Source organism: Amborella trichopoda, chromosome 9 (genome assembly GCF_054954075.1).
Source record: "Amborella trichopoda isolate Santa Cruz 75 chromosome 9, AtrichopodaSantaCruz75HAP2 v2.0, whole genome shotgun sequence".
Lineage (NCBI taxonomy): Eukaryota > Viridiplantae > Streptophyta > Magnoliopsida > Amborellales > Amborellaceae > Amborella > Amborella trichopoda.
In genome coordinates, this window is record NC_142344.1 from 46724883 (window position 1) to 46742648 (window position 17766).

The 17766-nt window shown below is 35.4% G+C and overlaps 1 protein-coding gene and 1 long non-coding RNA gene across 2 annotated transcripts; one reads left to right on the forward strand and one right to left on the reverse strand.

The window, feature by feature from the left end:
* Positions 1-4561: 4561 nt before the first annotated feature.
* On the reverse strand, positions 4562-16343 carry LOC18442705 (zinc finger CCCH domain-containing protein 6). The gene is made up of 4 exons (XM_011628171.3): positions 15796-16343; positions 7972-8163; positions 7724-7848; positions 4562-5726 (listed from the first exon to the last, which is right to left on the reverse strand). Exons 1-4 carry the CDS (start codon positions 15910-15912, stop codon positions 4742-4744), a joined length of 1419 nt encoding a protein of 472 aa, XP_011626473.2. The 5' UTR covers positions 15913-16343; the 3' UTR covers positions 4562-4741.
* On the forward strand, positions 4637-6993 carry LOC148780570 (uncharacterized). The gene is made up of 2 exons (XR_016040489.1): positions 4637-5913; positions 6741-6993. It is a non-coding gene; the product is annotated as an uncharacterized LOC148780570 (long non-coding RNA).
* Positions 16344-17766: the final 1423 nt, after the last annotated feature.

The following is a 17766-nucleotide window of genomic DNA, read 5'->3' on the forward strand; positions in this document are numbered from 1 at the left end:
GATTATTTTCTAACCTCCTAGCCACTTTAAACTTATTTTTTAACCTAAACAAATGTGAGAAAGACATGCTCGTTCTAAACCCAATCTTTTCTCTATCTTCACTTATATATTTCAAATTTCTTTTTTTTTCTCTCTTCTTTTATCTCACACTCTCTCTCTTCTCATGTATTCTTCCAAACACCTCTCTTTCCTCTTGGTAATCTCTCACCTCCATGAAGCCATTCTCTCTCTCTAGAAGTTTAGGAGGATGGCTTTTAGAAAAGACATCGTTTTAGATTTGTTTGGCCGTTTACGTGTTAGAAGAAATAAAATCTACAATTTTTATGCCTCAAGATATCTTTTAAAACATTGGTTCTATTGTGAAATGAAACATAAAAATATGGGATATGAAGATATTTTCCTATATATATATATATATATATATATATATATATATATATATATATATATATATATATATAAAGCTGGGATTAGTCTATTAGCTCATATGAACATATGAGCCTAACGTCTATATATATATATATATATATATATATATATATATATATATATATATATATATATATATATATATATATATATATATATATATATATATATATATATATATATATATATATATATATATATATATATATATATATATATATATATATATATATATATATATATATATATAGATAGATAGTTTATGGTCCCATAATATATCCGTGATGCTAATAAAGCGTCATGTATATAATAGGTCTATCCAGCGTTTTAAAAAACGTCGAGTCGAACCGGACTCGCCCGGTTCGACTCGGAATTCGTGAAAAGGGACCGGATCGGTTTAAAAATCGGAAATCGTCCGGTTCTAGAGAGAACCGGACGATTCTGCACAGTGACTCGCCGATTCACTGTGCGGAATCGGCGAGTCCGTGAAGAACACGGGTTGCACAGTGTTTTTCACAGATTTTTTGAAATTTGTCATTTTTTTATCATTTTTCTTGTTTTTTTTGGCATGTGATCTGATTTGCAGGCTGTAAACAGCTTTATTCAGCTTTTTCAAGGATTAAATGGTGGAAAAATTGGTTGTTTTTTTATCACGAAAAATTCGGTGTTTAGGGTTTCTGCCTTTTCTGAAATTTCATGCCAAATAGGGCATGAATCTTTCAAAATTTGTAGGCATTTTGATCTTAAAGCTGTGAATCAAAACCTTTTGTTACTAATTTGTGATAATCGTTGAGAAAAACAGAGTTTTTTGGAGATTGAAAGCTTCAGTTCACAAAAACAAGTAAGAACTTTGGGTTTTTTTTTTTTTCCGCCATTTGATTTATTTCAAGGCATATTTTGAACATAATGAGTTCAATAATTAGGGTTTTTAATCTTTATTGTGTCTAGTATGATTTAAAATTTTCAATTTTACGTAATCTGGTCAATTACAGCAAGAATTTTGATATGAACAGTGAGATGTCTGCGGAACCAAATTCCGCTGTTTTTTTTTTTTTTTTTCCGCCTTTTGATTTTGTTTTCATGATATATTAGAAATAATGTGTTAAAAGTTTAGGGTTTTGATTCCTTATATTGTTGTTTATCAGAAAATATACTCAATTGGATGTAATTTATTCACTTAGAGGTGAATTTTTTAGTTAAAATCGCTTATGTAAAACGACTCTGTGAAGAACAATTTTTTTTTTTTTTTTTTTTTTTTTTGTAGCCCATGATAGAATTTTTTGTAATCCATGATCGAATTTTTTGTAATCCATGATCGAAATGTTTGTTTTTTTTTCTTGTAATCCATGATCGAATTTTATTTTTTATTTTTTATTTTTGTAACCCATGATAGAATTTTTTGTAATCCATGATCGAATGTTTTGTAATCCATGATCGAAATGTTTGTTTTTTTTTGTAATCCATGATCGAATTTTTTGTTTTTTGTTTTTTATGTAACCCATGATAGAGTTTTTTGTAATCTATGATTGAACTTTTTGTTATCCATGATGTAATTGTTTTTTTCTTTTTTTGTAATCCACGATCAAATTTTTTGTTTTTTTTTTTTTTTTTTTTTGTAATCCATGATCGAATTTTATGTAATCCATGATCGAATTTTTTGTAATCCATGATAGAATTATCTGTAATCCATGATCGACTTTTTTGTAATCCATGATCGAAATGTTTGTTTTTTTTACTTGTAATCCATGATCGAATTTTTTGTTTTTTTTTTTTTTTTGTAACCCATGATTGAATTTTTTGTAATCCATGATCGAATTGTTTTTTTCTGTTCTTGTAATCCACGATCGAATTTTTTGTTTTTTTATGTTTTTTTTTTTTTTTTGTAATCCATGATCGAATTTTATGTAATCCATGATTGAATTTTATGTAATCCATGATCGAATTTTATGTAATCCATGATCGAATTTTTTGTAATCCATGATCGAATTTTTTGTAATCCATGATCGAATTTTTAGAAAATTTGTGATTTTTTTTTTTAATCCATGATCGAACTTTTTGAAAATTTGTTATTTTTTTTTTTTAATCCATGATCGAATTTTTTGAAAATTTGCTGTACTTTTTTTTTATTATTTCTTTTTATCCATGATCGAATTTTTTGAAAAATGATGATTTTTCGAAAAGATGTGAAAATCGTGATAAAGTTTTGATTATCATGATGTATTAAACCCAATTTTTAATTTTTATCGTTTGAGTTTGCTGTAATTTTTTTTTTTTTTTTTTCCATGATCGAATTTTTTGAAAAATGATGATTTTTCGAAAAGATGTGAAAATCGTGACAAGGTTTTAATTATCATGAGGTATTAAACCATATTTTAAATTTTTATTGTTAAAGTTTTTGTTGAAAAAATTGTATGTTGATGGATTATTTATGCAAAAAAATGCATGTTATTATATTTTCAATACAAAACTGTATTTTTTTTATCTGTTGTTCATGGATTTTTTAGTTCGAATGACTGATGTTAGCCGGCTCTTTGAAGAATTGTTTTTATTATTAATTTTTTAATGCAAAAAATGTATGTTCTTGATAATTGAGTTGTAGCCATGTTTGGAGCTTGCATTTTGTATTATTCTAAATGTTTGTAATTGATATGTACGAAAATATTATTGTCAAAAAAGGTATTTTGCAATAACAAATAACAACGAATATGACTACATGAACTACCGCAACATATTATCACTACATATAGTGATTATTTTTCTTTTTGAATTGTCAGGTTAATTTAAACTTTTTACATCGTAAAACAGTTGAATCATGTCAAGATCTACAGAAGACCCTGAATCAATGAATTGTCAAACGAATTCAATCAATGGCACCAGCGTGACCAAGAAGAACAACAACATCGTCTATCATTTTATTTTTAGATCGTATGTTACTAATTTTATACTTTATTGTAGTCCATGTACGTTGATATACTTATTCCATGATAATTCTAAGTTTATCCTTTTGTGTGATGTAAATTAAATGTTGAATGGCGGTTCATGCAGGGAAAGAACATATCAATATTCGCATATTCATTCAAAAACATGAAAATTCTTAATGGAGTACCCTCATTTTTTATTGAGTTCTTACAAAACAATATTTATAATGAATTTTAATAATTTTTTCGGATTTTTTTGAAGCTTTATTCTGACCGATTCACCCGATTCCCGATCCGGATCGCCGATTCGTCGATCCGGATCGGTTTTTGAAAAGCCTGATCCGGGTCACTGATCCGTTTTTTAAATCATTGGGTCTATCGCGTCACGAAACGCCATGGATATGTGATGTCTGTGGCATATTTTATATATATTGTGTCATAGATCTATTAGATCTGCGGCGATGTTGTGCGATACAAAATCTAGCACGCCGGTAGCAAGGGGGAACTTGGTATTAATAAATAAATAGAGGCAGAAATGGATATGGGTATAAAAAGGGGGAAGACATTGGAATATCAAGTCATATCAAGATAATTGAGGGCAACTTTTATAATTTCCCTTTCTCAAAAGTAAAGATTGGATTACTCATACGGGTGGAATTTGATGGTTTCGGTTACAGTTTTCACAATTATAGCGTTTTCTATCCACGTTTCCTCTGTTCCATGAGCATTTGATTTCTATACGAGACATCAAACCCTTTTTTTTTTGTATAGAATGCATGTACTTAATTTTCTTTTATCTCCCTTTGATTTGAAGGATTGTATACCATAAGAAGATATCGCAATTGCTTCTAACTATTTGAAATCAAATTGAATTGCTTGGAATGAAATTGAATTACTTAGAATGTGTTACAGTTCGAGATTATTTTTATTTGAATTTTGAGTTTAATCGATGACAGTTTTATAACTACCCAATTTGAAATCTACAAGTCAATAATGATTGTAACCTCTTCACAAAGAGTCTCTTTATATATTTTTCTTTTAAAAGGTTTAGGCGTCTCTGATGTGATATTATTACTATTTCATTACGGATTTCTTTCAACCCAACTAGTCTAAAAGAAGTTGACAATGATTCACCAAAGAATTTCCGTTCAATCCACCACCTGCCACCTCTTCCTAGTCAAAAGAAGTAAGGATAGAACACAGAAAGAAGCGCGTTGAAAACCTGAAAACCATATATTCACTGAACAAACAAAGAAGAAACGCTCTCAAGAGATGCAAATCCCTTCTTTGGGTTCAAGCAGCCAATACCTTTGAACCCTGTTTAACCTATTCAACTCCAAGATTTCTTCCTTTCTTTTTCTATAGAGAAATCAAATCTCAAATTTCCAAGCTCCTCATCTCCCTGCAATCTCACTCTCAAACTTCATTCTCTTTGGCCCAGGCATCTCAGAAACACCCCCTAATGGCCTCGACATCTCGCCTTCATGCAAATATGAGCAATTGACTCCATTCCTACATCCCTTAGGGCTGTGATAGTAAAGGCAAGGCTTCGCAATTTTAGGCTTCAAATCTCGGAGCCTGGAGCTCTGCATCATATCATAACCCCCAGAAAAATGCATTTGACTATGGTGCCTACCATATTGTAAAGGAACCTGGTCTAAGCTCAGATCGATTGGCTTCTCCCCACCGTGTTGCTTAATCAAGCTCTTATAATATGAAGCATCCTTTATGGGTATCGGAGATGATGTCGTAACACCATGGGTAGGGGGAGGAAAACCTGGTGGCTGGAAATCCGGGATTCCGGCCACAGGCGCATGGGAATCCAGCGACTTGGCCGGGAAAGTTGCCGGTGAAGTCTGAACAGGTGGAAGTGGCTTGCTAGTAGTTGGTGGCTGTATCATGGGAATAATAGTTGGGTTCTTAAGGTTGGCATGAGAAACTGGTGCACCACCCTTACCATGCTCAGTGAGGAACTTCTCAATCAGTTTAGGGTTGCTTAGGATCCGAATTAGGAGGTCGGGGTCTATTAAGCTTCCTTCCTCCTTGCTTTTTAGTATGGCTGTGAAGGCAGCAGAGGCAGCAGCTGCTACATCAGGCTCTGTGCCCCTTGTGCCACTCATGCTTATTGGCTTCCCATCTGATGATAGCTTGATACCACTCGATAAATCATTGCATTCTGCTGGTTCAATTGGTGGCCTGATATCTACTCCTGTTGAAGTGGGTAGGCTCTCTAGTAAACTAGGGTTTTCAAAATTTGTGTTTGTCGAAGGGGGGGCCTCAAGATGTTCTGATGGGTCTTCATCTTCTATTGGGGTAATTGGAATAAGGGGAGGGTGGTGACTATTTGGTTCCTCCTCGGGTTCCGATGTTTCTGAGGGGCTGCATTGATAACAAACGAAGGTCAGGTACGGTAGTGATGAAGTAAGAACCAGTTGCAAGAAAGCGAAGTGTGCCATAGCACAATGGTGTATAGTGCATGATACTCCAAGAGGCATATACCGTCAATTTGATGATGGATAGTGGGCGGCAACCGTACTTGGGCAGATGCCCCAGTGGTCCCTCCATGGTTTGTAAACAATTGTTTAAAACCCATTGTTCCATAAATACTATTAACTTTCTTCAAAAGTTTTAAAGGGCATGAATTTTCGGAAGAACTTGAAAATATTCGATTTTTTAGAAGAACATGCAATAGTGCTACATTATATCATTTTTTAAAAAAAAACCTTTTTTAAAACTAAATTAATTGTGCATTTTCAGCCTCTTTTTTCTTCCATTCTTCTTTTTATGCTTTTCTTTTGGAGCTTCCTGGATAGTAAGATTGCTTGCTAGTTATGATCTTGTGCATTTTAAGCCTCTTTTTTTCTTCCTTTCATCTTTTTGTGTTATTCTTTTGGAGCTTCCTGTTTGTAAATTTCATAATTTTGGAGATTCGGTTTTCCTTATTTTTGTTTGCACTTTTTTTGTGCATTTGCTGCGTCTCCACTAGTTTCGGTTCCTTATTTTCCCTTTTTGTGCATTTGTTGCGTATCCACTAGTTTCGGTTTCCTTATTTTCCCTATTCATAAATTTTTCCAGATTGTTCATTCTTTAAACTTTTAAATTTGATGAGAAAAATTGATATGCTTATCTATTTTGTTGGTTTTCTTTTATTACTGATTTAGTAAATGCCTCTATTTTTTTAATTACTGATTTATTAAATGCCTCTATGGAAAATAGATAACCATGGAAATTGTTTCCTAGTTACAGCATTTATGTATTTTTTTGTATTTACAGTTTTCCTTATAATTGTACATTTTACTGATAGTCGTATGAATAATAAAATATTTTTGAGACATGGATATTTGAATGACTTATTCTTATTGTGCACTTACATTTTGCATTTGCCAATTGTAGGTGGAAATTATGAGGGAGGAGGAGATGACAATGAAGAGAAAGATTACTGATTAAATTACACATAGGACATGCGTTTTACTTTTTTTTGTATCTTTTATAAATATGTAAAATGTAATCAGTTACGCAATTGACCACTGCTTGTAACACACACCGGCCAATAAGATCAGTTATTCAAATGTGATCAGTTTTACAATTGACTATTGTATGCTTGTAACAAACTTTGGCCAATGGAATATGGAGTGTTGACTTGCCACTTCATGTTTTCAAAGTATAACCTTTCGCCTCAAAATTTCAATAGTTCAATACTTCATTAGTTAATTTTCATTGGTAATGCTTGATGGTTTATTGGAGTGCACAATGAGGTATGGAATTATAGAGGACATATGGTGTGCTATAAATTTATAAGTTTTATTTTTCTCCTGATATTTTTTGTACCTTTCTTGATCTTTTCTATATATTTTTTCTGGACTTTTCTATTTTTTCCCTTTTTTTGTCTTTCTTTTTTCTTTTTTATTTTGTGACTGGTGAACCACTCCAGTCTGACCAGGCTAGTGCGCTCACTGGTTCAACCACCAGTCCGGTCTTTAAAAACATTGGTGCGAACTGATATTCTTATTGTTAAAAAATTTATATAATTACCAGCCATCCCCCTCCACACATACAGAAAAATACACATATATAAACCAGTTTTTTAACTCTTCGCGGCAAATTTGAATCAATCACATCTTCTCACTCAACAGTTTCTAGCACTCTATTTTTTAAACCATTATTTTGCTCCTTATTACCAAAACTGAATAGAATACTGACTTTTGGGTTTGTTCATATAGTGGCGTGCAAGTATTGCTAACTATGGGCACCACCTACAGTAAATACTATCATCTATCACAAAAAATGGATGATGATTACCCACTGGGGTAATCATACACCACAGGCCGTATTCATGATAGTTATAATTTTCGCAGAAAGCAAGAGAAAAATAGAACCTTGGAGGAATGGAAGATGGACGTGGATATACAGCTTCTAAGACCTTAAATTGGCGCTGATTTTGAACCTCAACTTCTCTGCTTTCTTCCCCTGCCGCTACTTTCCAAGAGGGATTTATCATGAACTACAGAATAAAGAAGAACTGAGGCATTCGGATTGTATAGAGGTGAGAAAGTTCTCAAAAAATGTAGGCTCGTCTTGGTAAAATATCTAGTTTAAACTGAAAAAAAGGATCCTGCATTCTTACTCTAGGAGGGTACCGCCATTTGACAGATGATAACCCTTTTGGATGCCACATAGGTTGAGAAGTCTCAAATCCAGGAGGCAGCTCATCTCCTGTTCCAGTTGAGTGCCAGAGCCATGAGGCCTTTGCTTGAAGGAGATCTTGAGCTCCAGATCCTGCATGCGTTGGAGGATCCTCCGAAAGAAACAGTCTCACCTGTTTGCAAATGCATCAATTGATATCAGAAAATGAGCCCACAAGTAAGGAAACTATTTCAAGTAATAAGAACTCCGAAAGAAAATGCAAACGAATAAGATAACTTCCTTAAAACAAAAAGAGCCTCAGAAAGAACTTGAACAAAAAAATAATAACAGGGAGGCAACAAGACACCAAAAGAGAGCAACAAAGACCAGAGTTGACAGCCAAGAGTACATATAATTGGGGACTCTAGCACCTTGAGATTAATGGATGCCTGTGCCAATGTATCACTAAGTCAACCTGGAATCAAATATAATATGGTTGACATTCAGGGTGTAGTAAATCCCATGTTAACTTAGCCATGATTGCATTGTAACATTTTTTTTTTTCCTCAGATAAGAGTTCACGAGTCCTCAAAAAAAAGCCTCACGCAAGCATTTAAGAACTGCATCCTACTTACCATATTTGCAAAATAAGATACATCACACATGTTACTCAGGAGATGATACTTACAAACCCAACTGCCACAGAATATGCAAAACAGGCGTAACCTTCATGGAATAAGATCAAGTTGTCTAATATTTGCCAGAATACAGTCTCACCCCTCCCCCTGAAACCAAATCCCTTAACTAACTCACATTTCTAACCTTGCAATCTTTGTCCCATCATTGCCTCCCATAAATCCAAATGTCATTTGCCAAAGACATGCATTCTTTCCTGGTTACCCTTTCCACCATAGGAAAAAAAAATTGCACCCTCAAGCTTATAGCTTCCTCATCTAGGAATGCATGGCACCCATTTTGGAAAGCCCCAAAGACATTGCCCAAAATAATTCCAAAAAATTGCAACCAACATAAACGGACATATTTCATAGGGCTTCTATAATGATAAATACCATTTATTTTTTTCATAACACTGATATTCTACAGTTTTAATAGAGTGTATAATCTCCATGGGACAGCTATAGCTGTTGGTAGCCCAACTGATGGTGTTCTTCGAACCCCGCCTCAACCACTAGGTTCAAGTCCCAACTCAGGTTGAACAGTCTAATTCCTTGAAGGAGAGCAAGGGCCTCAGTCATGTTTGAAGAGCAAGGGCAGCAGCCATGTTTGATATCCTATAGTTTTGATAAGAGTGCATAATCTCCACGGGACAGCTATAGCTGTTGGAAGCCCAACCGATGGTGTTCTTTGAAACCCCCCAACCACGAGGTTCAAGTCCCAACTCAGGTCGAAAGTTTGATTCCTTGAAGGAGAGCAAGGGCTTCAGCCATGTTTGAGGAGCGGGCTTCAGCCATGTTTGATATTCTACAGTTTTGATAACAGTGTATAATCTCGCATGGGACAGCTATAGCTGTTGGTAGCCCAACTGACGATGTTCTTCGAACTCCCACTCAACCACGACGTTCAAGCCCCAACTCAGGTTGAACAATCTGATTCCTTGAAGGAGAGCAAGGGCTTCAGCCATATTTGAAGAGCAAGGGCTTCAGCCACGTTTGAAGTCATACAACCTGCCGAAACGACATAAGTGTAGCTCCCTAGTTGTTGCTAAACAGTCCCGTTAGGCCAGAGATACTGGGCTGCCTATAGACCAACTGTCAATATTCAGTTTGATAGTACGGATTTCAGGAGCGACCCAATGGGATGAATGAGTGGGGTGGGTTCCAATTTAACCTGATTACAGTCCTACTACAGTAAGAAATTCAGTTTGATAGTGATGCTTTCAGGAGCGGCCCAATGGGATGAATGAGTGGGTGGGTTCCAAGTTAACCTGATTACAGTCTGGTACATTAAGAGATTCAAGGTGCAAAGGCCTTTAAATCCTTTCCAAAATGCAGCCCATCCTATTGTGCTTGCTATTGTATTGTCAAAAACAGCCTCAAGCAATCCTCATTTCTTTTATTTTTTATTTTTTTATGAATTTTTAACATGGGACCTGGTGAGAAAGGAACTCCGCCTACAACCAATTTCAAAAGCCTGAAGTGATCTAACATTGCCTTCGAACACTCTTCTAGTAAGTTCAATCCAGATATTTCAGAGGATAACAAGGACAGGAATCCTCCAGAATGTTAGACCAAAGGAGTGAAAGGGTGGGGAGAGAAGTAGAAAACACTTGTTGAATGGACAATGAAACTACCCACTCAACCGGTGACTTTAGAAAAGCACTATAAATCTGCATCACAGTCGGATAATGAAGGATGAGACGGCCAACTGATTCTTCATTAGCCTTGCACATAATGCATCTATTCGGCATGGCAAGACCATGCCTTTGGCAAGACCACGCCTTTGGAGTTAGCTTATTGTATCTTTTCATGAATGGCCAACCAGTTAAAGATTTGGACCTTTGGGGGGACTTGAGGCCTCGGCAGCAATCAAGGACTGGATGTTTTGGTGCCTAAGTTCTCGACAGAAAGAAAATACCAAGAAAGAGCCTGAGGAGGAGGGCACATAAAGAAATTTATCACATCTACAGCCAGGAAGATAGAATATATGAAGAGAGCTTAGCAGGGACACCAGAACAGAGCTCTCATCATTGGATAAGTCCCTCCTGAAATAGGAGCCAATCCAAATCACAGCCCAAAAATCTGAAGCGACCCAAGATGTTACCGTCCTGATCCCTGGCCAGCTGAAAGAGGTGTTTTCCAGCGTGGAATCCCCACTCCAAACTTCTTCCAAAATCACAAGCTGGTCACCGATTTGGGAAAGAAGCTTATCCTGTTTGAGAAAGGGGTGTAAGCAGACAAAATAATTTTCCTTGCCCCCGACATTTGGGAGTTAGGGGATCCCTTTGTACCTAAAACACATTGAACATAATCACAGATACCAGAAAATCTTTCCTAGAAATGATCAAGCATCTCACCACCTCTTACGAAGGACCAATGTATTCTAATTGCAAACTGCATCGTCACCCACATTCCTTTATCTTCTTAATGCCCTATGAGGTGCATGTCATCACCATAAGTATCTAAGGCATCGCCACTTTCTGGTATTATTGTGCAATATATCATTGAGTTTACTCTGTTGTGAAAAGATCCATGATAACAACTGCCTTGCTTACACAGCTCCACGATAGAAAAGGAGGACCTCCTTTGGGAAAAGACGGTGGAAACTCGAGGACCTTCCCAAATCATTTCTGAAAAGATGAGTTCATTTATCTGTTAAAACTGATAGCATATGCTTTTGCCCAAGACCCAAAAGAGATACCACTGGATCTAGAGAGCTTTATGGATCTCCTGGTCCTCCTCTATGATGATTTGAATTTGAAAATGACCATATTAGGTCTGACCTCAGTGCCCGCAACACTAACCTTCCTGGTACCTTGCCTACGTCAGAATTCACCCTTCATGTAACTCCCGAAAGCGAGTGAAGTGCGTAAGCACGACGTGAGCCAACGAGCACCGAGTGAGAAGATGCGTAGCAAGTTGAGTAGATGAGTACATAGATGGCATATGCCTTCAGTTTCAAACCAAAAAATGTACCATGTTTCGTTGATCATTATCTCAAATAAGGTCCTTTTAATAGACTCATCAACCTTTCAAAATACTTGATAGGCTGGAAAGACTGCCCATGTTCACAAGGCTCCTCTTGGGAAGTATGTTCCTTTCAAGAAAACATTCCCACCATAGACATGGTATTAATAAGACACTGAGACACCAACCAATGTTGCTAAAACCTTGACAGGTTGCGACTAGTTAAGATGCATTCTGAGAGACTAGAACAAAAGATTTCTGGTACATGAATATCTTAAGAACCATGCCTCACAATATGTATTGACAGGGAGAATCCCACCATCCCTTATAAAGATCATTTCTACATAGGATATCAGCCAATTTCCTTCCGTACGACCCACAAATATAAAGACATGGCCTGACACAAGAACACTGCACTACCAGCTAAAACACATTATTGTCAACTGGCTACTCACCTTCCAAAGAATTCAAACAGTGAAACATGGCTACTAAGATCTTCTATGAGTTTTTTTTTTTTTTGGGTAGTTCAGCAGTAGAATCGAACTAGAGATGCTAAACGTCAACTGCTAACCACTCAAGCCCAAGCACGTTTCCTTTTTATTTAGTAAGTTGCTTTTCCTCCGCTAATGATCTAGAACCAGTTCTATTACTCTCGAAAGTAGCTTTAGACCACTTTCCACCCCTGGAAAATGGCACTAGACACAGGGCAAAAGTTCAGACGGGCTTGGTTTGCAAATTGAGATGATGCCCTTTATGCGCTTTTCTTGATTTCAAATTGGCTACCCTCTTGGGCAGGTCCAATACCATTGAATAGAAAACACAGACAACGTATTTGTATCAATCAATCTCCATAAATAACGAATCGATCATTTGGATGCCTATATGTAATGGCATACAAAAACTGTAGAGAAACCAATCACAAAAGCAACAGTAACAATCGAACTGAGAAATATAAACAAGACTAAAAAAGCCAAGCTACTACTCTATCAGTGTCATCAACCTGATACCAACACTGGATACTCCTAGGACTTGTGCATATCAAGTACTATAATTATAAAATGTATAAAAAATAAATTATAAATTTATGCATTTGATATAGTATATATGTGCATCAATTGCCCTACAATATCATACTGCATACATAGTTCCATGACCTCTTCCTCCCACCTACTATGATCTTTCTTGACTTCCCATTTGTCCTCTCATCAATGATACTATTATATAGTGTTAGCCAAGGTGCTAGGCAGCTCCTAACTGGTGAGGAGTCTACACTGGCAAGGCACTCGATGCAACCAGGAGTCAATTTCGTGTACTTATGATGTGATATGACACATATGTGTGCCTTGGAGTTGATTTCGTGTACTTACGAAGATATATATGTGTGTGTGTGTGTTGAGAGAGAGAGAGAGAGAGAGAGAGAGAGAGAGGGATAAAATAAAAAAACAACTGTCACAAATTATATGATTATGCATGAAAGGCTCACATATTAGTATTAAACTACTACATAAATGATAAACTGAATTAACTTTTTAAATAATGCATGTATTATATCACATGCCTCATATGCTAGTAAACCAATAGATACTCCTTGAAAAGGAATAAGTAATTGTGTCTATGACATTACAGTGGCCGCTTAATCCTAACTGCATCCGTGAGGAAACGACGACACCCCCGGAAATCCAGACTCGGGCTCAGAACCAGGCAGGGATGATCCCCCTTCAGCCAGTTCTACTCAGCTGATTCTATGAAAAATTAGCATAGCAAACTTGAGAACCAGGGAGAAATGGCCAGTTACTGAGATTTTACAATGGGACCTGGCAACCTGTCGAGTTCGAGCAACTCGGGCAAGTCCGAGTTCTAGTTGGCAAGTTTTCATTCACAGATCCATATATAAAAGTACATGGATGCACACAACATTGACACATGATAAAAGCAACAACTAATAACTAACCAAAGAACCAAATATCAAATTGTCTAAGTGTTTAGTGCCACTTATCCAAAAACGCAGTGCTAAATGCCAAGCACAAATTATAGATTACACTAAACCATATTGTCCCAAATCAAAATATGGAGATACAAACCTACAAGGATGTACTCCTAACACAGGATTGGGTTGTTTACTGGAAGTAGTAAATGACAATTTATTCAGATGGTTAGGATCTAGGATCCACAAAATCTGGAATCCTTTCATCGAGTATGGGATACAGAGGACATAAAACTTACTCAAATTTGATGTTAGGAAAGATGAATGATGGTCTGCACACATACGGCTCATCTTTCACGCTCCTATGAAATCCCATAAGACAATCGAAAGTTCAAAACCAAAATTTTGGTTTTGGGTTATATCTAGAAAAATACTTTTTGCCCCATTTGGGCAAATTCCAATAGTTGGTGTTAATCTAGGTTTTTGGAGTGAAAAAAGCTCTTTTCATGTAACATGAGTGGTTAAGAAAACCACTACCTCACCCTTCCCCTCCAAGTGGGGGCAATTGAAAATTCCCAAGAGCTGTGGTTTATGACATCTTTGGGATTCCTAAGCTAAAAGCTAAACCAAATACCCAGGCATGGCAGGGAGGTAGTAGAATTCCACAATACATATAGAATTCACCTACATGGCCAATTTGATGACATGAATATCAAATAAGTGAATGCAGCTCTCAATTTGTACCAGACTAGCAAAAAGGTCCATAAAACTTAAGTACCAAAGTTATAGAATGAGTGGCCATTCCCTGCATTTTTGTACTATTTGTTTCTTGATCCAACTCTCTTGTACTATTTGTTCCTTGATCCAGGTACAAGTTTACTTTCACAAAAACTTATCAGTTTTGCTTATTTTTTTTATTAAAAGCCCGAAGGCGTGCATGTAAGTAAGTAGTGCACGTATGTAAGTTTTCTCAAACGACTCCCACATTTGACACGTAAGTTTTCTGAAAGACTCCCCGCATTCGATGTTAGAAGACTTTGATGGACTTGCTTCTTTGTTGCCTTGCATTTTTCTTGGGTTACATTACATTCATTCATGCATTAGTAAGTGACCTACTGAATTTGCATGTCATTGCTTATGTTACATTCTTCCATGTTTGTAATGGATATTGCTCTTAATACTTTGGCCTCATGCTTCATGCCTTAACATTGATTATTCTTGCCTTAGTGCTCTTTATATATTTATACCTATCCTAAATAATCATCTTTATATACTTCGCCTATTTGTAGAAATCATATTGCCCTTTATACTCAGCCTTAATATTAATCTTTATACATAGCCTTAGAATCATTACTGATCATTAACTTTAGTCTCAGACTCAGAATCAGTTATCATTAACTTTGGCATATTCCCTGGAGTTCACTGGCACATTTCCTAGTGTTTTAATAGTGTCTGCAATTTTTAGCTTTCACATTCCCATTGTAATTTGGCTTCTCTTATGCTTATGGAATTGCAATGCCACTCCATTTTATTTCTTTAGAAAAGGTTGCAGATATACGAAAACCTTCACCTCTAAACTGATTCTCTCTGTAAGGAAATTATAAACTTACAATTTCATTACTATTATTTCCATGTGTTTATAAACTGTAACCTTTATCGTGACTCATATGTAGAATTCCAAGTATCCTTTCCTTATATCCATCATAATATGCTTCCAATGCTCGATAACCACCCCAATAATCAATTTTTTGGCTACCTAAACACGCATATAATCTGCACTAACTTGATTGAAAAAACCCTGTGCTCCATAAACACCAATATAAGCTGCAATAATTTAATTGAGAGAGAAAAAAAAAAAACCATACTAGTCTACTCCTGATACCGCTGCCCTGAGAAGCCACATTTGTTCCAAAATTGGGAACCAATCTAGAAGAAAAGTGGGGAAAACAGTACAAAAGCAACTATTTCATACTTGCCCCCACATCCGATTATTCCCTGTGACCATGAATAAGTGCACAAAATCTCGTTTACTATATATACATATGCAAAAAAAAAAAATTCCGCTTAAACGTTCGTTTTGAAGTGGCCCAAACCCCTAGAAGAAGCATAAGTCACATGCTGAAATCTAGGGCTAAACCCTATCTTACTCGGCTAAAGTTAAGACAATTTGCAAGAACAGTGAAGAGGAGTCAAAACAGTAAAGAGGAGAGAGAACTCATCAAAGCAAACAAAGATCAGAACATAATTTTAAGTTTACCTGACACAGATTTCCCTCTGATGCCCATGAAACCCTTTTGGGCTTGTGCTGTGTTGCCATTTTATTAGTCGAGTGCATAAGAAATCTCTGCTTCCAATCTCTACCATATAAAGCCATGGAAAAGCTACCCAGATTTACTATTTGTTTTTTCTTCTTTTTGGCTCTTGATGTGATAGAAAACGCTATTCCTGGAACCCTAACCCTAATTTTGAATCAATGACTGCTCTCTCCTAACCCTAATTTTGAACAAACGACTGTTTTTCCCTAAAAAACCATTGAACCATGCAAACCACCTATAAAACCTGAATCGAATTCTTTAAAATCCTAGAGCAAACGAAAGGCAGAAAGAGATTCAATGTTTATCTTCCCCATTTCTCTTTGGATTTGAGGGGGTTAAAAAAAACAAAAAAATAGTATGGAGTTTGATGCAGAAGAGAGAGAAAGACGCGAAAAAGAGATGAAAACGTATGAATGCGAAAACCCTATTCCCGAATGATGGAGAGAGAGATAAAGAGCGAAAGTGTAGAGAGAGAAATAAAGAAATCATCAAATCAGAGGCTTCGGATTTTATCTGTATATATAGATATAGAGAGATAAGAAACCAAGAAGGGAGCGGTTAGTATAGAGCCTAGGCTCTAAACAATCACATTAGAGCCTACCTTCAAAAATAGTGTCGAGCAATATGATTTTAATTTTGAAAATCTTTTTGATAGACTTAAAATATATTTTTATTTTTATGTATAAATTTAAAGCTTTAAAAATAGTGCAAATTGATAGATCTATAAAAACTCGAAAATCTTGAAAATTGACAGCCTAAATATATGTTATAAAATATACTATTTTCAAAACTTGAAATTTTTTTTTTTTTAATGTCCATGCATGTTGATGTCAAGATGATCAATTTAAAGATATTTGGGCATCAAAATAACCTCTTTTAGTGAAAGTTTTGAAGTAGGTTTCCAATTTGATTGTTTAGAGCCTCAGCTCCATATAAATTCCTCGTTTCCTAATCGGTCCAGATTTCAATCGACCAATTAACTCTGATCTAACAGCGTTCAGTAAGCCAAATTTGATGGGCTTCCTACCCGCATATTCTAGAAATACAGGCTTAGCAATAAACATATTCTTTAAGCATAATTTGATCTTAATTATTAGAGAATATATAATCATGGAGATCATGAATGAATATGAGAAAAAAAAATTGAAAACTAAAAATAATAAATAATAAAAAAAATAATATAACTATAAATAATAATTATATTAAAAAAACATTTGGACATATAGTTATGATTGTTTTTAGATGGATCACCTAGTTGTATCCATCTTTAAAATAGATGTTTTTGACCTTTGGACTGCATATTGTAGAAATGCGGTCTAGCTTGCATGAAACAATTTTCATTAAGTCTCTATAGGGCCTAGGCTTTATGAAAACAAAATAAAGCCTCACCTCAAATCTTGATCCATAAAGTGTTTTCGCTACCAAAAATGGTTATGATAGCTCTAAACTTAATTTCCAACACCGACAATGAAATTTGAAACTAAAAAAATGATACAGATCTTGCATATCTATGAACACTTATTTTTAAGGCGAAATGGATGGTCTAGATTATTTATTACAATATACGATATTTTTAGAATTTAAAATCCTAATTTGTTTTTTACACACTTATAATGTTCAAGCTGCGATGATAGATTTAAAGATTTTTTAATACATAAAATTACAATTTCTGAAATGTTGGGTTCAAGTCCAAGTCTGGACCCGAATAATAGGGATGTATGTGGGTATTCATAGATGTTGCCAATACGTTTGTTTTTTAAGAATTTCTAGTTATTATTTAAAATGGTAAGGAATGTGGGTATTCATAAATATTATGCAATATTATAAAATATTACCAATAATACGAGTATATGATGATAAAAAAACAAGGAAGCACATAGTCAACCCACATGTCTCACATAAATAGATAGGTT